Below are 22,158 nucleotides of genomic sequence, written 5' to 3' on the forward strand. Positions count from 1 at the left end.
TTTGTTCTTTTTCAAGATCGTTTTGGGTATCTAGAGTCCATATTCCACATTAGGATAGATTTTTTTTTCTGAAAATAAATAAATAAATGCATGATAGTTTCACCAAAAAAAATAAAAAATAAAAAATATTCTCTGGTAAGAAAGAAAGCAAAAGAAATATTGAAATGTTATCTTTAAATCATCAAATGCTTGGTATCAGCCAAATGAAACTGTTACGTGAGATTGTCATTGTTAATTTTGGATAAATTGCTATAATACTAGATGTCAAGCACTAAGTCAAGCATGGGAAGGAGGGATGGGGAGAGAACGGGGTGGGGATTGGGTAGGGGCTAATTGGGCGATATGTGCATGTATGTCTACAAAAGTTTTTTTTAAATCCCATTATGATGTATGAATACAGTGCATCAATAAAAAATAAATAATAATATCAAAATATCTCACAGACCATAATATATGCATTTTATGACTATTAATTTTTTAAAAAATAAAAAAATGGGAAAATTGTGTATAGAAGCTTTTTCACAAAGAGTGGTAGGAAAAGAAGAGATGTCAACACTAGATGCATATGAGATAAAGCACTAAGGTCTCTTTGTCATGGCTTGTTAACGCGCACAATGGTGAGCGCTTGGTTCCATTTCCCAGTGGGCAGAGACAGGACGTCAGACTGAAGGAAGCAGTTTTCCTCTGCAAAGGGTTGAGGTGTGGTGATCAACAGGTCTTCTTTGGAACACAGCCTCCTTCCTAGTAAAGCACAAAGCCCACTTCTTCCAGGATGATCCTTCAGCCCTGGGACCAACACTGGGCACGGGGTCAAAGTGCCTCCTATGAGCTGCATAGGAGACTTTGGCGGTGGAACGTGCTCTGCACCTTTTTGGCCAAGCTACCACGTGGTGGATGTTGCTACTGGGCGCTTTGTTGACTCCTACACCACCTCTTTTTTAAAATTGTAAAGGTTCGTGTACTATTATTGGTGTATAATTATACATCATAGTGAGATTCAAAGTGATCCCAACATTCCTGCGCACATCTCTGGGTGTGCGCCCTCCTTACACACCTGGCCACAGACCGCTTCCTGCTCCCATAGATGTCAGAGAGGCTGGTGGAAAATCTTTCTTCAATGGACAGAGCATGAAGTGGTCTGTTTTATTCTTCTGTCCTCCTCTTCCCCTACCCTCTCCTTCCCCAATCCCTCCTACTGCTCTCCTGGCCTCTCTCCTCATTCAGCTGAAGTCCCGTTTCTCTCTAGAACTCATATAAGATAGAAAACCTATGACCTTTGTCTTTATAAAATGGTCCAATCTCACCTAGCAAATGTACTCTAGTTCCATCCATTTATCAGAAAACAACATAACTATTCTCTTTGGCTGAGTAAAATTCCACTGTGTGCATATAGCACATTATATTTATCCATTCATCTGTCAATGAACGCCTAGGTTGTTGTGAATTGTGCTAGATAATGCTGGGTGTGCATGACTCATTGTAGGATTCTAACTTCAGTTGTTTCAACACCAACTCCTGCTCACCCTGTCCTGTCCCTCAGGGCAGTGGACTGACAACAAGTCTAAACTTCTGGGCTCTCAGCAACTCAGGGCTGCTGTGGTCCTCAGAGCCCTACTGGACCATGATGAAACTAAGCTGAGGCACAAACATGTTTTTGCAAAGTGTTTTCATCAGGATGGAGGTGACAGGTGTAGAGCCCCGGGCAATGGGTCCCCAAGCTCCTGATTGGGACGGCAACAGAGCCATGAAATGACCGGGTGCCGGAGCTGCTGTGACCACAGCCAAACGGCTCAGGTCTCAGCTCCATGACCTTCTTGGTGCCCCCTTTCTTTCTCCCTGTGTCTCTGCTTGGAAGCCCATCTGCACACTTTGCACAAGTCCAGGACATCCTGCAACAGGTGGACACCATTCTGCCTGCACAGATGACACCTGGATCTTGCTCCTCACCGGCACAACTCAGCCTGAACACCAGACTGTCTCTGTGTCGGGCTGAGCCTGAGATGTTCTTCTCTCTGTTTCTCTTCTTCCTGCTCCTGCAGCCCTTGCACACATTGTTGGACGAAGGTTTCAATTTCTGTCTCGACCTGAAGCCGAATATCCAGAAAGAAGGAGACCTGGTGCTGGGAGCCTTTTTCTTCCTTTACAATACACATATGGAGTCATCCTGGGCTTTGCAATCTTTTTTAGTGAAATCAGAGAACAGGCAACCTTTTAAGTAAGTTTCACTCTGTGCCCAAATGTTATATGTGGCTGTGTGATTTTCCATGTGTTTAATCTCTCTGCTCTTTTGGCACTGGGGATGGCCCCAGGGGCATTCTGCCTCTGAGATGCATCCTCGGCCTTTTTAATTATATTTTGTTATATTTATATATTTTTTGGTATGGGGGATGAAAACCAAGTACTATCTACCCCTGTGTCTACCTCTCAAGTGTCTAATCCTCTTTGAGCCTGCACAGCAATGAGAGAAATGCAGAGCAATGTATTTCTAGGTTCTCTCTCATCCTCGTGAATCTACAAACACGTAGTTTGCTCTCAGCTCCCAAGGTACTGAGGAGAGCAGGGAACACATTTCCCACTCCCTCAGCCTGATCTACATGATCCAGCAGTGTCGGTTTTGGAATGAATGTGTCTGTTGGGACCCACCTCGCCTTGCCAAAAAATAAATAACAGCCTCAACATCTTACAGAAGCTCTCTTTTGAAAATTAAAATAAATGATAAGGGTTGAGGTTTTGTTCACAGGTAGAATGACCTTGGGCTTGATTTTCAGTGCCCCTGGACACATAAAATTAATTAAAAAGTTGGCTGTGTTGTTCAGAGGTAGGTTGCCCTGAGTTCAATTAAAACACACTAACATTCATGAAAAATAAATATTTTATGTATTCTTTCAGAAAGATAAGCCTCTTATAGCTAGCTCTAAAATCCAAGAACTTCACTTTGGGTAAATTTAGGTACAAAAATAGCTGAGACGGAGCAGAGGAGAGAGGAAGAAGTATAAAGAGGCATTTCTTTTAGAGAAAAAAAGTCCAGGAAAACAAAATGAACACATTGAAACCTATGAAAATAAATTAGGAGTCCTGAGTAAAGTGTTCACGTGGAAATAAAAATGTGAGGACCAGGTGGATCTCTTATGTGTGGATGGACTATATAGTAACTGCTCCATATTGCATGAGCTGCTCAGAATCCCTCTGGGAAACCTGGAGAAAAGGGAGACTGCTCCCAAGGCTTTGGTCAGCAGGCAGGGCAGAGGATGGCTAAAGATTCCTGAACACAGGGACAACCAGCACTGCTTGTGTCTTGGTTCTGCTCTAAGAAAAAAAGGAGGACAGGTATGTCTCAGCTGGCCTCTTGGCTCATGGCTGTAATCTCAGTAAATGAGAGACAGGATGGTCACTGGTTCAAGGCAGGTCTTAGCAACTTAGTTAAATTTTTGTTACCTCAGAGAGACCACTTTTAAAGAATAAACCAATAAGTGGAGAGGGTCTCACCTGTCTGGTGCTGATGCTGGCTCAGGACTCACCCCTGAGCCTCCTGACCTCACCTTCTCCCTGATCTACTCCTCTGTCCAGGTGGCATTGGGAGAACTACCAACACGTGCTGGCCTTTTACTTCTCCATCGAGGAGATCAACAGGGACCACCACCTGCTCCCCAACCTGACCTTGGGGTTCCAGCTCTACAATGTCTTCCCCAGTGAACGCAGAACCCTGGAAAACACTCTGATGTGGCTGTCAGGAGTTAACGAGGTTCTCCCTAACTATCAGTGCAAGACCAACTACAGTCCTGTTGGTGCCATCGCAGGGATCTTGCCAGCATTTTCAGCTGAGATTGAAACCCTGTTGCAGCTCTACAAAACTCCTCAGGTAACTGAGCTAAAAATTCTGTATATAGTGTGCAGATTTCTGCTAGTGCTGGTCTCTAACTTGTGAACAAGACAAAGTGGAATTTGAGTGTCTATCAATGATGAAGGTTTTAGTGATCAGATCTCAGTGAATTCCCAAACATTTGAGAATATCAGCAGTGTGAGGAACTCTGGCTATTAAGCATCTAACTAAGCTGGACACGGAGCTCACCTGTGATCCCAGTACATGGAAGGCTGAGGGAGCAGGATCACAGGTTGGAGACCAGGCTCAGAAACATAATGAGACTGGAGGCAACTCACTGAGACCTGTTTGCAAATGGAAAATTCAACATTAATGGGACTCTGGCAAGAGATAGAATGCCCCTGAGCTCAATGAAAAAGAAAAAAGAAAAACAAAAAGAAACTTGACAACATATTCATTTCCCACTCACTGGAAACATTGACTCCTGACAGCTCACAGCTGTGGGCCTCTGAGGACATGTCACAGCAGAGAGACTGCCCACCAGGACATGACCACCTCAGAGTCCTCCAGAAACCAGTGACTGTCAGAGGTAGGGAGAGCAGCCCCTGGGCATCTGGCTGGCATCTGGGGCCACAATTAGGTCCATTATGGCCTCAGGGATCCCAAAAAGAGCTGATGCTCAGAGACACCCATCCTGGGGATTATCCACAGCCCCTGCCCAGCCTGCCTCACTCATGTCCATCCAAGCAGATCTTTGAGATCCAACCCAGTGACATTCCCTCTATACATATGATCTGGAATTCATTGTTAGAGCACCCAGCCAGCTGGAGAAGTGGGATATGGTTGGATGAGTGGGTCCTGGGCTGTGGTCTTGGGAACTGCATCTGTCCCTGGCCCTCCCTGTCCCACTTGCTGCTTTCCCCTGCCATGAGCTGTGAGCTCTGTCTCTCTGCCATGGCTTGCACCAAAGTCTCTGCCTTGGAGACCTCTGACCATGGATAGAAGAACAGAAACTCAAGAACTTCTAAATCCTTGAGCCCAATAAACCTTTCCTCATCTCAGCTGTGCTTGACAGGTGCTTTGGTCAGAGTGATGACAGAGCTGAGGAATCAGACCTCCCCACGTCACTGCTTCCTTGCAGGAAGCTCTGGAAACACTTCTAACAATCAGGATAGTGTCACTGCCAAACACAGGCAGTAGCTTAGCAGCATTGTGTTCAGGGAGAAATAGGTTTTAGTTATCAGAGAGGGTAAATGGAGGTAATCCTCAAGACAACCTCAGTCCTTGTGTTCATAACTGAAGTCCAGACTACCAGGAGATCAGTAGAGTAGAAGACACTTCATCACCAGTGTGCACAGACAGCATGGATTGCTGGTGCTGGCTCTGCTCCTCAGGATTTAAAAACAACCTGCTACCTCCATGCTGCACCACGTCAGATCTCCTTATTCCCAGGCAGGAGGGGAAGCAGTTGTCAATCTCACCATTTTCTTGCCTTTTTTATTTTGGTTTTGGGCTTTGAAACCAGGGGCATTCTCCCTCTGAGTTACACCCTCAGACCTATTTTACTTTTATTTTCAAACAGGGCCTCACTAAGTTGCCAAGGATTTGCTGGAACCTGAGATCCTCCTTTCTCAGTCAACAAACTACTGTGATTACAGATGTGTGCCTGCATGCCTGGATCCCCTTTACTTTCTAAAAATAAGAACACTCAAAGTGTTCTGCATGCCCACAAGGGGAGAACAGGGTAATCTAGATAGATCTTTCCTTACACTACAGGGAACTCCTTCTCCTCCAAGCCAAAGAACCTACCTTTCTTTTATTTTTTACTTTTTTAATTTTTTATGGTACTGGGAATGGAACCCAGGAGCATTATAACTTCGAGCTACACCCCCAGCATTAATTTTTATTCTTCATTTTGATACAGGTCTCATTGAGTTTCAAAAGCCTCACTAAAAAGCTTAGGCTGGATACAAACCCAAATCCTCCTATCTTTGTCTCCCAAGTGCTGGCATTACAAGCATCTGCCACCACACTGGATTTTTTTTGAAACAGGACCTTGCTAAGTTCCTGATCCTGGCTTCTAATCTGTGATCCTCTGTCAGAACTCCTAAGTGCAGAGATCACAGGTGTGCACTACTGTGCCTGGATGAAAATCCTGTTTTGTACAGACTATTCTAATTTGTTTATAAGGAGAGAAAATCCCAGCTCCCTCTAACTCAGAATCATATTTTTTTGCTTATTCAGATCACCTATGGACGTTTTCATCCCATGTTAAGTGACAAAGACCAGTTCCCATTACTCTACCAGATGGCCCCTGAGGACAGCTCTCTGGTCCATGCAATGGTCTCATTGCTGCTGCATTTTGGCTGGACATGGGTGGCCATCTTAATATCTGATGATTTGAAAGGAGAACGGTTCCTTCAGCATCTGAATGTGGAAATGGTGAAGAAAGATATCTGTGTGGCCTTAACAGAAAGACTCCCTGCCTATAAGAGAAGGCATCCACCAAGTGTCCTCACTGCCCTGAACAGGCTCAGCATTTCATCTGCAAACGTGCATATACTTTATGGTGAATCAGAGAGTCTGTTCATATTAGACTACATGACAGATGACTTTCTAACCACAGGGAAGGTGTGGATCATGGCAGACATGTGGAATATCACTGCATACCACACGGACCACATGCTGCATTCCTTCCATGGAAGCTTCTTGTTTGCACAAAACAAGCGGGAAATCCCTGGCTTCCAACACTTTCTCAAGACTGTCGACCCTTCCCACTACCCAGAAGACTTTTACTTCAGTAAATTATGGATTCTATATTTTAACTGCTCACCTGCTGGGTCATCATGTGGGAAGGTTGGAGAGTGTGAACCAAATACTTCCTTAGAGTCTAGGCCAGAAATTACCAACATGATGACCTTATCTGACTCTAGCTATTTCCTCTATAATGCTGTGTATGCCGTGGCCCACGTCCTCCATGAGGTGCTTGTGGAAAGAATAGCACGGGGATCTCCAGAGGATGCAGAGCAGCCCAGACCTTCTCCGTGGCAGGTAAGGCTTCTCCTGGAGCAGGCCAGGGCTGAGCACCTGCTGGCACCTGCTAGTACCATCATGAGGTGTATCTGGACTGTGTTCTCATCTCTATATCAGCAGGACCAGGCAACAAGGAGCATGGACACCTTCACACTGACTCTAGGTATGGCTGGAACTGTTACCCATGTGGGGAGAATTCTGCTTCTGGGAGCCTCCATCTCAGACTATTTAATTAGAAAACTGACCAGGAAACATTTTCTAGTGCAGGATGAAATGCTATTAAATATGTGAACACAACTCATAACTGACAGGGTGATTAAAATTGCTCCCATCTGCCCTTTTCTTGGAATGTATCCAATGCATGAGTGCTCATGAGCGATTCTGGGTACTTTGCATCAATGAAGTGGACTCTACCCATTTCGACTCTATTACTCTATATCTTTATTGCATATATGACTCTGGGAAATGAATTGTTTTAAGCCTCCTCTTACTCTGCTTCCTCCCTCTCTTCCTCCTTCTTCCTCATTATTCTGGAAGTAGATAAAACCCCAGTTCTTTAGAATTTTTTAGATGTCTTTAAACCTTTATTTTTATTTTGAAACATGGTTTCAACAGTTTCTGAGAGCCTCATTCAGAGGCTGAGATGGGTCTTGAACCTGTGATCCTCTTGTCTCAGCCTCCAAGTACGTGGATGACAGGAGTGTGTCCTTGCATCCAGCTTAGACATCATTATTCTTCTAAAAAGCTATTAAATCCAGCAGAATGTAGCCTTTTTTATTTTGGTGGTACTGGGGATGGAACACAGAGGCTTTCTACCTCCAGGCTGTACTCCCATACCTTTTTTATACTTTATTTGGAAACAGGGTCTCACTAAGTTGCTGAGAGCCTCACTAAGTAGCTGAGGCTGGCTTCGAACCTGTGTGATCCTCCTGTCTCAGCCTCCCAAGCACAGGGATTACAAGCGTGCACCACCATGCCTGGCAGAATGTAGCTTTTTAAATAGGAGACCTCGAATGGTTTTGATCATCTCAGACTGCTTTCGAGGTTTGAGATGGATTTTTCTGGATATTAATCCTGGCTGATCTGAATCCATAGTCTATGTATAAAATGCATTTATCATCTCATGCACAATATTCCATATCACTAATCTGATTTCTGAAATAGTTAAAATAAATGTACTTTGTAGACAAAGGCAAGTATGTAAGAAGCAATGTCAGAAAATCTCATCTACTATCTAATTTCTGCTTTTCCTATAATAATGTGTTATGCATGATTTGGATCTTATTGGAAGTTGCCACATAGAAAAGTAGGTCACTGTGTCCAGGTGGATTCCAAAGATGGAAGGGTCAGTTATTTCAAAAAACAAAAAACTGTGTAAGCAATAAGAGGTTAGTAATTTCCCTCAACACAATTCCCTGGGCACCAGAGACTCACAGATTAACACACTCTATTCAAAACCTCCTTAGAATTGAGAGTTGCTTTTTTATTGGGGGAAAATCAAGAGTTCCCTGCCAGGTCACAAGTCAATAGCCTGGGCACGAAGAAGGTCCAACATCAGAGACAAAGGAGCCCATGTTCTGTGCCTTAACACTTCACTGAGATAAAACTGATTAACACAATCAATTGCACATATTGAATCTTTCTGTTATGATGAGGTGTGATGTGCACACAGCAGGCTGCCTCCCCAGGCTCTGAAAAGCCCCACCTCTGTTGTGGCCTTACTAAGTACAAATATTGGCTTCCAAGCGGCTCCAAATAGACTTTGCTGGTCAGAGTTGTGTCAGAGCCTCTGCCAATGCCAACCTCTTATCCCACCCAAGAATCCCATGGCTCTATCTAGTTGCCCATTGGAGAACTCTTCCCCACCCTTGAGTCCACGAGAAGGTGACCTAGAAGCAGACAGACCAGAGTGTCTCCCCTGAAGGAAACCTGAGCCTAGGGAGGTGGGAAGAAGGACTGCCTAGGAATTAAGGGCTTTTCACCTTCCATTTGTATGCATGCCTCATTGCCACAGCAATGCCTCTCCTCCAGCTCCATCCACTCCTGAAGAAACTCCAGTTTACCAACAGTGCGGGGCAGCTCATATCCTTAGACAAGAAAGGAAACCACGGGGTCACCTATGATATCCAGAACATTGTGACTTTCCCTGCTGACCTTGGGTTGCAGATTAAAGTAGGGGAGTTTGCCTCTGGAAGTCCACTCCATCAAGGCCTGGTCATCAATGAAGAGATCATAGAGTGGCCTATTGGCTTCACACAGGTATGATGCTGTTTCCTTATTGCATAAACAAAGAGGAACATAAAGTGTAATCACTGGGTGTGGTGGAACACATCTAATCCTAGTAAATGGGGATGCTGAGACAGGAGAAATACAGGTTCAAGGACAGCCCGAATAAGTAGTAGGAGCCTCCTCAACCTAGAGAGACTCTGTTTTAGAAATGAAAACAACAGGAAACATAAACATTAAAATAAAAACTAAAGTGGGCTAAAGTTGTAGCTTAGAGGTGGAATGCCCCTGGATTCAATCACTATTACCATAATAAATAAATAGATTGATAAACAAATAATCATATGGGTCTTGAAGGCCATGGGGTCCAGCTCAGGGCTACAGCCCTTGCCTGGCATGCTCAAAATCCTGGGTTCAATCTCAAATACTGAAAAATTATTTAAGTAAACAGAGTCCTGAGATGAGGCTGAGTGTGACCCCTTTAGCTCAGCACCAAATTCATCAATCGCGTTCTGATTTGGTATGATGGGATTTTTGCCTGAACAAATTCTGTGCTAAAATCCATAGAAAGAGCAAGTTTGATGAATTTGTTTTTAAGGTTTTGGTGCAATGATTCATGCAGCATTAGTAAAATTAAGCAAAGTAAACAAATAACAACAGAAATGAAAGTATAGATGCATAAATACCAAATATATCCTTCCATAGGACTTGAGAACATTTATCCTGTCTGGTGAGAATCCTTGGGATGTGTTGAGGTGTAGTATAATCACAAAGGGATCATGGATTAGGACACCATTCCCCTCCTGGAGGATTTATTTACATTTGTCTTGGTATTTTCGAAGCCATTTACTGCTCAAACGTTGTTTGATTCGGGATGTTTTCTCCTTTTTTTTTTTTTATCATGGTTGCGGGGATTGGAACCAGGAACATTATATCACTGAAATAAACTTTGAGCCCTTTTTTAAAATTGTGAAAACAGTATCTGACTAAGTTGCAGAGACTGGCCTTGACCTAGCAATCCTCCTGTGTCAGCCTCCAAAGTACTGAAATTACAGGTGTGTGCCACCATGCCCAGCTCTACTCAGCACCTTAACACACAAGATGAGTTCATGTTCTCCTTCCATAACTGGATATTTCCAGGCAATTTTCAATACTTTATCAATACATTGTAATTTTGCATCACAGTGAAGTTCAGTGTGATACAAGCGTGCATGCGCACAGCCTGGTGTATTTGCTTCAGCATCTCAATATCCTCTCTCCTCCTCCACCCACATACAAACTCCTGGAATTGGTAGTAATGCCTTAACCTATCGTTGTCTTATTATTTGAACTGTTTCCTTCTCTGTCCTCCTCCTTCTGCTCCCATCTCCCTCTTCCAACACCTTTCTGCCTTTCTACTGCAGTAGGATTGTATAGCAACTTTGCACAAGTAATTATAATCTCATTATACCCATAATTATAATTCTCAATAGTTATATTCTCAATTATATTCTGAGCCCTCGCTTGTCCTCAGAAGCCCACAGTGTGTGGTGTGTCACACACTCTCTGAGATTCTCTGCAGGTTTGAAGTAGAGATTTGATATAGATAGATGATAGATTAGATTGATGATAGATAAGTCCAACAGTCCCCTTCAGAGATGCAACCCTAAAGTATTCTCAGGCATACCACTTGACAACCACACAGAATTTCATCCAGAAAGGAGTTGGGTGGTGAGGTTACACAAGAAGAGAGAGAAGCCTGGGTTTGTGGCTGGTGATGTGTGAACCCAAAGTGATCCTGAGCCATGGTGATATTTGGCAATCACTTGAGATGGAGAGATGGCAGCTCTACTTAGGAGCCCAGAATCAGGTGTCCCTGTAGGATCCCATGGTGACCTTTGGTGTTATGAGAGATGACCTTCTCTTCCAGGTCAAACTGCTTTCTTATTTAGAGAGAGATTCTGACTCACTGTTAAAGTAGATTCTAACCATCACCTCATTTCTCTCAGATTCCTCAGTCTGTGTGCAGCCAGAGCTGTGGCCCAGGATTCAGGAGAATCCCCCAGGAAGGAAGACCAGTCTGCTGTTTTACCTGTGTTCCATGCCCAGAGGGACATATTTCTAATAAAACAGGTAACAGTTCACAGCCACCCTACAGTAATCTTCTCTGTCACATTTCTCAGTGATAGGAGACAAGGGCATTGGCTTGGGCCACAGAGATCGCTGTTTGCCCTGCACAGCTCAGCCTATGAGGTCAGCTGTGGTGTGGAGTCCAGTCTGCCTTTGTTAGACTCCAGTGCTGCACCACACAGTCTGCTGAGACCTCATGGTAGGCCAGGCTAAAGTCCGTGCAAGTAAAGCAAGATGATCCTGCCTCCAGGCTACCCGTGTGTGCCTTGAAGGTGTGAAACCAGTAGAAAGCCTCGGCTCTTCATAAGCAGGAGATACACACAGAGCAAGTGGACACAAATTATCATGGGAGGGTTTTAGTATATTGAACCATGTTAAACACCATGTAAGGACTGAGGACACATTCTTTGCACTGGACCCTGATCTTTGCAATAATAGATACAATTAACATGTGAATACATGAGCTGAACATGGTGCCTCATGCCTGTCATCCTAGTACTTGGGAGGCTGAGACAAGAGGATTGCATGTTTGAGACCAGCCTCAGCAACTTGACAAGATCCTTCACAACCTAGGGATACCCTGTTTCAATTAGGCTGAGGGTGGAGCTAAGAGGGAGAATATCCCTGGATTAAATCCCCTGTGGAATCGGGCATGGTGGCACACACTTGTAATCCCTGCGCTTGGGAGGTGGAGACAGAAGGATCGCGTATGTTCGAAACAAGCCATGCTGGCTTAAGGGACCCTGTTTGAAAAATATAAAAAATATATCTGGGAGTGTAGTCCGGAGATAGAAGGGCTTCCAGGAACCCCAGTACCACCAAAAAAAATTTCACTACTGAAAAACTTACTGAATTAGAGGTGGGTGCTGTGGCACATGTTTAAAGCCAAGCCACTCAGGGAGCTGAGGAAGAAGGATCACACATTTCATGTCAGCCTGGGCAACTTAGCCAGGACTGATTCAAAATAAAAAAAGGAGAGTCTGGGGGTGTAGCTCAGTAGTAGAATACCCTGCGGTTTAAACTTCTGTAGAAAAAAGTTAATTATATAATGACAATTAAACTTCATTTGAAGTCCAATACTTTTAAATTCAAGTGTGTTCCCAATATTCAAATGGATACATTGACAAGAATCATCACCAAAAACTGCAGGTGTAGAATGGTAACAAGACCGCTTCCAGCAGATAGGAAGCTATATACTGAAACTAGTAGACATTAGGGTAAGTTAAAACACAGGAGGTCCTCTGTGGTGTAGGAGGTGATTTCTGGGCTGAGCATGTATAAGGAAAGCTTTCTCCTGAAGGCTCTGGGTCAGTGTGATAAGCATGGCAGTCCTCCCATCATGAGAAGACCCAGGGTGATGGAGGGGACTTGGTGATGTCACTGAGCCACTGAAGAGCCACCGAGACCCACAGTGATTTCAGTGTCCCTGGGAGGGAGGGTTCAGAATTCTCCAGCTCAGCAATGGCACAGCCTGCTCAGGGACTTCTCTTGAACATCAGGGGCAGCCTGTCCTCACAGAGGAGAGGAGACTGTGGACTCTATATAGGAAAGAGGATGAATCAGTAAATATGAATGGTTATTCTTTTCCCATCCAGACGCAGAGCAGTGTACCCAGTGCCCCCTGCATGAGTTCCCAAACACTGAGAGGAGCCGCTGCCTCCCCAAGGTGGTGGCCTTCCTGGCTTATGAGGAGCCCCTGGGAACGGCTCTTTCCTGTGCTGCTCTGGGCTTCTCTGCGCTCACAGCTGGGGTTCTTGGGGTCTTTGTGAAGCACAGAGACTCTGCCATCGTTAAGGCCAACAACCGCACTCTCAGCTACGTCCTGCTCATCTCCCTCGCCTTCTGCTTCCTCTGCTCCTTGCTCTTCATCGGCCGTCCCAACATGGCCACCTGCATTCTCCAGCAGATTGCCTTTGGATTCGGGTTCACTGTGGCTGTTTCCACTGTCTTGGCCAAAACTGTCACTGTGGTTCTGGCCTTCAAGGCCACGGGTCCTGGGAGGAGGATGAGGCAGCTCCTGGTGTCAGGGGCTCCTAATTTCATCATCCCCATCTGCTCCCTGATCCAAGTGATGCTCTGTGCCATCTGGCTGGGAACCTCTCCTCCCTTCATTGACACTGATGCATACTCTGAACATGGCCACATCTTCATCGTGTGCAACAAGGGCTCAGTCACCGCCTTCTACTGTGTCCTGGGATACCTGGGCTCCCTGGCCCTGGGGAGCTTCACGGTGGCTTTCCTGGCCAGGAACCTGCCTGACACCTTCAACGAAGCCAAGTTCCTGACCTTCAGCTCACTGCTGTTCTGCAGTGTCTGGGTCACCTTCCTCCCTGTCTACCACAGCAGCAAGGGGAAGGCCATGGTGGCCGTGGAGGTCTTCTCCATCTTGGCCTCCAGTGCGGGGCTCCTGGGCTGCATCTTTGCCCCCAAGTGCTACATCATTCTCATAAGACATGATAAAAATCCTCTGAAAGTTCTGAAGGACAAAAGTTCTTGGAGAAATAGACATTCTGAAGGCTTCTCTCATAAATCTCCCTCTCATTTTTAAAGGTTGAAATCAATATCTATCCTGATTTTGAGTTTAGATATTGTTTGTCTTCCTGTATTCCTCCTCCTGTTTTGATACTGGGAATTAAACCTATGGGCATTCTACATGAGCTACATCCTCAACCCTCTCTATTTATTTATTTATTTATTTATTTATTTATTTATTTATTTATTTTTAAACAGGTCTCTGTAAGTTGCTGATGCTGGCTGGGAACCTAAGATGCTCCAGTCAGCCTCCCAGGTCCTGGGATGACTCTATATTTAAGGCTGAGGCTTTAATTGCATCCACATTCTTATATGGGTATCATTAAGACAGAGGGTGGAGGAGAGGGCCAAGCTGCCACCTCTCCCTGCCTGAGTGCCTGCACAGCACCCAGACATTCCCTTTTTGTATACAATTTTTTGTAAATCAATACCACAGCAATTTGTAATACCGGCCAAAGGTGTATAGAATATGGTATATAAAACAATTTTCAGAAACCCATAAACAACTTGTTTAGACATGCCAGTAAATAGCTCAGATAACTGGAGAAACTCATAAGCAACTTTTTATGTATGCCAACATATATCCTCAGATACTCGTCTGGACAGGTCAGCACAATGGTCAGACCAGCATGTCTGTGCTGCAGTTTATAACAGACCCCTGGATCATAACTGTATCCTCACCTGTGATGGACACACATCATCAGTACATTTGTGACTCTGACAGGAGTCTGATGGTGCTTGAGGAGCCTGGAGGAGCCTGTCAAGATGCTGAGAAGTGCCCATGAAGTCCTAGGAAGAGCCCTGCCTTCCTATGAGCAGCGTGGGATGGTTTGCTCATACCACATCACACCATAAGCAGCCTGCCTGTGTGCGCCACTCCCATCCAACAATTCACTGTGGTCCTGCTCTTCTCCCTGCCTGAAGATCCCAAGACTCCAACCCACACTATCATCTCCTGAATCTCTTCTTCCATTCCTGGACTTGGTTAATTATACCCCACTCCCTATTATTTTTCTAATTAATTAAACTGCTCTAATGTATAGAATTTGTGTGTTGTCCAGCTTACTTATTTGACCTAAATGATTAGATTTGTTTGTGTGGCATGTATAGTTTAATGTTCATTTGTTGCTAATTGGTTTTGACAAAATAACCACCTAACATTCAAACTTAGCCTAACTTCACTTAGACAAATTCCCCATAAGTTTCTCTGTGCTTTGACCTTTAAGTGTTGAATAAACCTGGGGACATTGTGGAAAGACAACAATTGTGTATGACAAGACACATGGTCCCCAATGCAACAACAAACAAGATTTCTCCTGTGTGATTATGAGTGAAAGTTGCAGCTGACCGGTTGAGTCAAAGGGGTTGACTGTCTGCTTTGAGAGGTGCTGATCACCCTGGACACAGTAGCTAACTGGTAAAACTATTCACTCCCAAAGCTCTTCAGGCTTTGTGAATCTTTGAGAACTGTGTATATCCTATCATATAGACACACAGGGTACCTATGTGAATACAATCTAATTATGGTGTTATAGTATGTAAGTTCTGTAATTATATTATTCTTTATTTTGATAGGCAGTAATCAGGTGCCTATCAGGTTATATAGTTTCAGGTGAATTATTTCTTTGTCTGTAGGGGTCATTTTGACATAGCAATGTATAGCATAGTATTCTAATATATGGTTTTGGCATGCAGGAGTGGAGGGCCACGCAGGTGTGGGCAGAGTGAAGAGTGGAGGCCCAGGAGAGGCCCAGGGGCTCTCATTCCTTGGTGTGAGGAGTCTGCTGAGACCTCCTACCTCCTGCCTGTGCTGGGGCTGAAGTTTGCTTCTTTCCAGACCCGAGCTTCTGGGAGTGGAGCTATGGAGCCCCATATGCCTCAAAGGGGGCATGTGGATGGCCAGCACAGTGTCCAGCCTCCAAGTGTACACAGCAAGGGGCTGTTCCCAGATGCTACCCACCAAGTCCTTGTAGGTGTACAGAATGCTTCCTGCACATGCACTGCCCCATTTATTGGTTGTCTACCATCCACACTCACTCAGCAGGGCTGGTGGGTGGGGGTGATGCTCTGGGTTCCAGTGGGGCTTCTACACTCACGAACCAGGGAGCCCAGTACAGCAATTAAAGTGTACTTTGCCAGTTCTCTCACAGATGAAGTGGGGATAATATAGCAACAGCCAGGCATGGGGGTGCAAGCCTGGAATCCAGCCTCAGCTACTTAGAGAGCCCTCCACAATTTAGTGAGATCCTTTATCCAAATAAAAGATAAAAGAAGATGGGTAGGAGTAACTCAGAGGTAGAATATCTCTGAGTTAAATCCCTTGTACTTCCCCCTAAAATTATACACACAAAAATAATAGAACTGAAGATTAAAATGAGTACTCAATAGCTAATATTTATAAGGCATTCCTGGCTTTTTATGAGAAGTGCTATAGACATGATTGGCAATTTATTACCAATACATTAGAATACTTTGCTATGTTAAAATGCCCCCTCCAGACAAAAGAACAATTCACCGGAAAATATCTTAATGTATAGGCACCTGATTACTGCATATCAAAATAAATAAAAATAATAGAGTTAAGCATATTCATCTGGAAAACGCTACCCTTAATAAGGTTAAAAGAAAACCCCAAAATTACATACTACAACACCGCAATTATATTGTGTTCACGTAGGTACCCTGTGTCTCTATATTAGAGAATATACACGTTTTTCAAAGACTCACAAAGTCTGGGCAGCTTTTGGGAGTGAATAGTTTTACCAGTTAGCAACTGTGTCCATTGTGTTCTGAACCTTCTCAAAGCAGACAGCCAGCCCCTTTGACTCAACTGGTTAGCCATTACTTTCACTCTCAGAATCGCACAGGAGAAATCTTTCATTTTATCTGTTGCACTGGGGACTATGTGTCTTGTCACACACAATTGGTGTCTTTCCACAATGTCCCGAGGTTTATTCAACACTCAGGGTTCAAAGCACAGAGAAAGTTACTGGGAAATTGCCGAAGTGAATTTAATTTAAGTTTGAATGTTGGGTGGTTGCTTCACCAAAGCCAATTAACAAGAAGTCAGGCACAAAAAATAAGAAATCAGATGCTTTCCCTAATATGTGAGAGTTAGGGAGAAAAGAGGAGCAAACAAGACAACCTAAAGGAGGAGAAATGAGGGGGGAAGAGGAAAATCTCTAAAGCTCACAATGTACTTAAACATATCGAAGTCAATCACTAAGCCAAGCAAGGGAGGGAGGGACGGGGAGGGAATGGGGTGGGATTTGGGTCAGGGTTAAATCAGCGATGAGTACATGTTTGTACACACAAGTTTTTTACCCCAATAAGTTGTATGAATATAATGCACCAATAAAAAAAATTAAAAAAAAAAGAAATGAGCATTAAATAATACATGTCCAACAAGCACATCTAACCATTTAGGTCAAATTATTGTGCTATGTGACATGCAAATTCTGTACACTCAAAGCACTTTAATTAGGAAAATAATAGGATACAAACAAACAGGGAGTGGGGAGTAATGAACCAAGTCCAGGAATGGAAGAGGAGATTCAGGAGTTGATACAGCGGTTTGAAGTCTTGGGGATCCTCAGGCAGGGAGAAGAGCAGGACCACAGTGCTCACTGGGTGGGAGTGCCACACACAGGTGGGCTGCTGTGATGTGAGCAACATGCCCACCCTGCTTGTAGGACGGCAGGGCTCTTCCTAGGACTTCGTGGGCACTGCCCAGCATCTTGGCAGGCTGTTCCAGGCTCCTCCAACACCATGAGAGTCCTGGCAGTCGTCTCAAATGTGTTGATGATGTACGTCCATCAGAGGAGAGGAGACAGTTCCTGACCCAGGGGTCTGTTATCAAATGTGGCACAGATGTGCTGGTCTGAGCCCTCGGCTGACCATCCACACAAGTTTCTGAATTTCTCAAGCTGTTTGAGCTACTTGCTGGCATGTGTAAACAAGTTGTTTATGAGTTTCTGAAAATTGTTTTATAACCCATACTGCATACACCTTTGGCTGGTATTAAAAACTAGCTCTGGTATTGATTTACAAAAAATGTGAGTGGCAGGCAGAGTCTGGGTGCTGTGCAGGCACTCAGACAGGAAGAGGCAGCAGCTTGGCCTGGTACACTGCGTAGCTCCCCTCCCCTCAGCCCTTTTTCCTAATGACAGCCATAGCAAGAATATAGATGCAACTGGAGCCTTTAGCCTTAGAAATACATAGAGGAGATCAGAGCCTCTGCTTATCTCCTCCTCTTTGTGACTCAGCCTTTACTTCAAAGCACCCATGGTTGATGGGCAATTGGTATAGCAGAGATTAAAAAAAGAATGATAGGTCATTAGCCTCTGCACTTAATAAGTGCACTGGGGGCAGTGGAGTCCAGGCCCTACCCAGAGTGCCACAAGCCAGGCCTGGCCATGTTCTGGGAAACAGCAGCTCAGGCCAGGGCTGGTATGAGAACGGTGGGGCGGCACAAAGGGCCAGGTGGACATGCTCAGCAGGAGCCCTTCACCTTGGGGTGCCTAGGAGCAACCGGCACTGCTGGTGCTGGTCATCTACTACAAGTTCCCGCGGTGCAGCGTGCCCAGACACCTCTGCTGGTGCATGTCATCCTTGGCAATCTGCTGGCCTTGCTCTGAGGCAGTGCCTTTGCCTTCGCGGCCTGCCTGAGGAATGGCTGGGCATGGGATGCTGCGGGCTGCACATGGGATGGCAGTCCGATCCATCATCAAAATCTAAGAGAAGAGTTCCAGTCACAAATGCACATGTGATGCATTTTAACATTTACTGCTAAGCCGAAATGCAGAAATGAAAATCACACATCCATGTTAATATTCACAGATGTGATTAGATGTACTTTGTCATGTTTTTATGCTACTGACTTATAAAAAGAGTATGTGAAAAAGGCAACAGTTAAACAGCTAGCACCAGCAAAGCCAGTGCTTCTGGGATGAACTGGAACATCACAAGGAGAATTTTTATTACACACAAGCGCATCTCAGCAGAGCCCTCAGCCTTCTCTCATCAGCAGCTTCCACCAGACCCTTTTGCTTCCAAGATGGCTGATGATCTCCCCACAGAGTTTGATGTGGTTATAATAGGCACAGGTCTTGTTGATTCCATCCTTGCAGCTGCATGCTCAAGTGGTGGACAGAGGGTTCTGCATATTGACTTGAGAAGTTACTATGGAGGGAATTGGGCTAGCTTTAGCTTCACAGGATTGCTATCATGGTTGAAAGAGTGTTGGGCGAGATGTGCATGTATGTCTACAAAAGTATTTTCTTTATACCACTAGGATGTATGAATACATTGCACCAATAAAAAATAAATTAAAAAAAATAAAAAAAATAAAAAAATAAAAAGACAGCTTCTGCAAAAAAAAAAAAAAAACAAAAAAAAACAGGGATGTTGAGGAAGAAAATACTGCTACGTGGCAAGACTTGATCCATGAAACAGAAGAAGCCATCACTTTGCAAGAGGGATGAAACTATCCAACGGAGAGAAGTTTTCTCTTATGCTAGTCAAGGCATGGAGGACTGTGTTCAAGAGACTGGTACTTGGCAGAAGGGTCTTTCCTCAGTGGCATCCGGTGCCCCATCAAATTTCTGGATTCCGCGCACTTACCTGAAGAAAACCACTCGCCATACTTTGCTAGTTACAATGCCTCCCAAACACACTCAGAAGAGTGTTAGAGAGATTTCACCAGAAGTAACTGATGTAGAGGAATCAGTGGAGGAAGAAAATGATTGTGGAGATAAAACTTGTCCCCAGATAGTTTCCCATGAACATAATGATGAAAACTAACCTCCATTGGAAGACAACACCAATCAACCAAAGAGACATATAGGATTACTTCCCCTCAGATGATTAAAGAAGGCAGGAAATTTAATATTGATTTGGTATCAGAGCTTCTTAATTCTCAAGGATTGCTAATTGATCTTTTAATCGAATCAAATGTGAGTCGTTATGCAGAAATTGAAAACACCACTAGGATTCTTTCATTTCGGGAAGGAAAAGTGGAACAAGTGCCACTTTTCCTTCCTAGATGTCTTTAATAGCAAAGAACTCACTATGGTTTGCAAAAAGATGCTGATGAAATTTCTTACATTCTGTTTAGACTATGAACAACAACCTGAGGACTACCAAGAGTTCGAGCAGTGTCCATTTGCAGAGTACTTGAAGACTAAAAAATTAACACCCAGTCTCCAACATTTTATACTGCACGCAGTTGCAATGACATCAGAATCACCTTGCACCACATTAGATGGCTTCGTGGTAACAAAAAAACTTCCTTCAGTGTCTCAGACAGTTCAACAATACTCCATTTTTATTTCCCTTGTATGGCCGAGGAGAAATTCCCCAGTGTTTCTGCAGGATGTGTGCAGTTTTTGGTGGAATCTATTGTCTGCACCATAAAGGACAATGACTTGTACTTGACAGAGAATCGAGAAGATGTAAGGCATATTTATAGATTCCTGTGGTCAGAGAATACATGCTAAATATTTTATTGTGGAGGATAGTTACCTTTCCAAGGAAACATGCTCAAATGTGCAGTATAAACAGATCTCAGGGGCAGTGGTCATTACAGATCAGTCTGTACTGAAGGCAGAGTCAGATCAGCAGATTTCCATTTTGATAGTGCCTCCAGTAGAACCAGGAGCTTGTTCTGTTTGGGTCACAGAGTCATGTTCATCAACCATGGCATGCATGAAAGACACCTACCTACTACATCTGACCTGTTTGTCTTCAAAAATGGCAAGAGAAGACTTTGAGTCAGTGGTGAGGAAATTATTCACTCCATTCACTGAAACAGAAGTAGAAAAAGGACAACTCAGAAAGCCAAGACTCTTGTGGGCGCTGTATTTTAATATGAGACATTCCTCAGGAGTCAGCAGAAGCTCCTACATCGGCTTACCCTCTAACATGTATGTCTGCTCTGGCCCGATTCTGGACTAGAGAATGAGCATGCAGTCAAGCAGGCAGAAACACTATTCCAGGAGATCTCTCCGGGTGAAGAGTTCTGCCCTCCCCCTCCAAATCCAGAAGACATTCTCTTTGATGGTGATAATAAGCAACCAGACGCACCTGGAACTAACAATATAATAATGGCCATGCCAAAATCCCTTGAGGACAACAGCATCCTAGAAATCCCAAGGAAGAGCCTTCAAAATTAGAAAAGAGCAAACTGGAAATGTTCTTCATCCTGGTCAGAATATTCTCCTTTGAAGGACAGCTTCCCATGTGACTAAATGGAAATTAGTATATGGTATATACAAATGCATAGTATATGCAGAAGTTGTATTTAACGCTCTCTCTCTCTCTCTCTCTCTCTCTCTCTCTCTCTCTCTCTCTCTCTCAGACATTGGGCATTGAGTGTCTTTCTTGACCTATCAGTAACTGATTGATTGATCATTGGGCTTTCTGTTTCAGAATCATTCAGCTCCATGACCCAGAATCCTTAAACAGGGTTGATATTTTGTATGTATGTGAGGGTTCAATATTACCAACTTTCCTTAAAGGAAGGTAGAATTGTGCCTGATATTGAGCTTCAAGTTTTATCCTTTGTCTGCAGAACAATTAGTGATAGACATAAGGAACACCTGAGTAACTCAGGCAGCTTAAAGTTGCCACCACTATGTTAGAATAAGGAAAAAAAGACACAAATAGTAAATTATGTGAGTCTTCTGTATATAATATAAATTTGTAGACTTGGTAAGAGGGACAGCAACTAATACAGATGCCAATGTGATGAAATACAGTTGTCTCCAGTTGTTATGTCTGGTGTTTACAATATATTTTGTATATGACTTCACCTACTTGACCCTTGTAACCAATGAGGGACTGAGATCACTGTAGCCTTCTACTATAAAAATAAGTTGGAGTTAGTAGTTGGAGATTACAAGGCTTATGGTGGTACATTCAAAAGAAAATCTAGGAGATAAGAGATCAGTTCAAAAAATTTCTGTAGTGCCCCACTCCAATACCCAAAAGAATCCCCAACAAGTAATTTGGGTCAATATAAGAAATAAAGCACCCCAGAAAAGATATGTTAGGACAGGTTTCTGAAATTCCTAAAAGGCAATTCCTAAGAAGAAACCAAGTGAGGCATTTTTAACTTGGGATCACAGATAGTTTTAGAACCCTCTGTACATTGATTTTCTCATCCCAGTTTTCTCAGGATGAAACATAATACCGTGTTGTCTCCACCACTTTAGTTAGCAACGCTAAGTAGTCAATTGAGGCAGAATAGTGTTTACCATGTCCTTTTGGTTGTTCCACCCCACAGAGAGTGAGGTGACAGCTTTCATAATCATTAATGCCTCTTGGCTGGCATCTGATTAAAAAAAAAGAGCTTTTTCCCTCTCAGAACCACCAGAAGTAAATAAAACAAACACTGACGTGCTCTAGTAGTGGACATCTGTGGGCTGTCAGAGAGGTGT

At 43.9% G+C, this 22,158-nt stretch overlaps 1 protein-coding gene and 1 pseudogene across 2 annotated transcripts; both read left to right on the forward strand.

The window, feature by feature from the left end:
- Positions 1 to 1,805: 1,805 nt before the first annotated feature.
- LOC308276719 (vomeronasal type-2 receptor 116-like) lies at positions 1,806 to 13,736 on the forward strand (the record flags this gene model as incomplete). Its single annotated transcript, XM_080715560.1, has 6 exons — positions 1,806 to 2,215; positions 3,568 to 3,859; positions 6,065 to 7,016; positions 8,868 to 9,112; positions 11,276 to 11,387; positions 12,784 to 13,736. 6 exons carry the CDS (start codon positions 1,806 to 1,808, stop codon positions 13,734 to 13,736), a joined length of 2,964 nt encoding a protein of 987 aa, XP_080571686.1.
- Positions 13,737 to 18,776: 5,040 nt separating this feature from the next.
- LOC308276720 (rab proteins geranylgeranyltransferase component A 2-like) lies at positions 18,777 to 20,892 on the forward strand (annotated as a pseudogene). Its single transcript has 2 exons — positions 18,777 to 18,982; positions 19,122 to 20,892. The product of its transcript is annotated as a rab proteins geranylgeranyltransferase component A 2-like (transcript).
- Positions 20,893 to 22,158: the final 1,266 nt, after the last annotated feature.

Source organism: Muscardinus avellanarius (assembly GCF_963383645.1).
Source record: "Muscardinus avellanarius genome assembly, chromosome: 18".
Taxonomy (NCBI): domain Eukaryota; kingdom Metazoa; phylum Chordata; class Mammalia; order Rodentia; family Gliridae; genus Muscardinus; species Muscardinus avellanarius.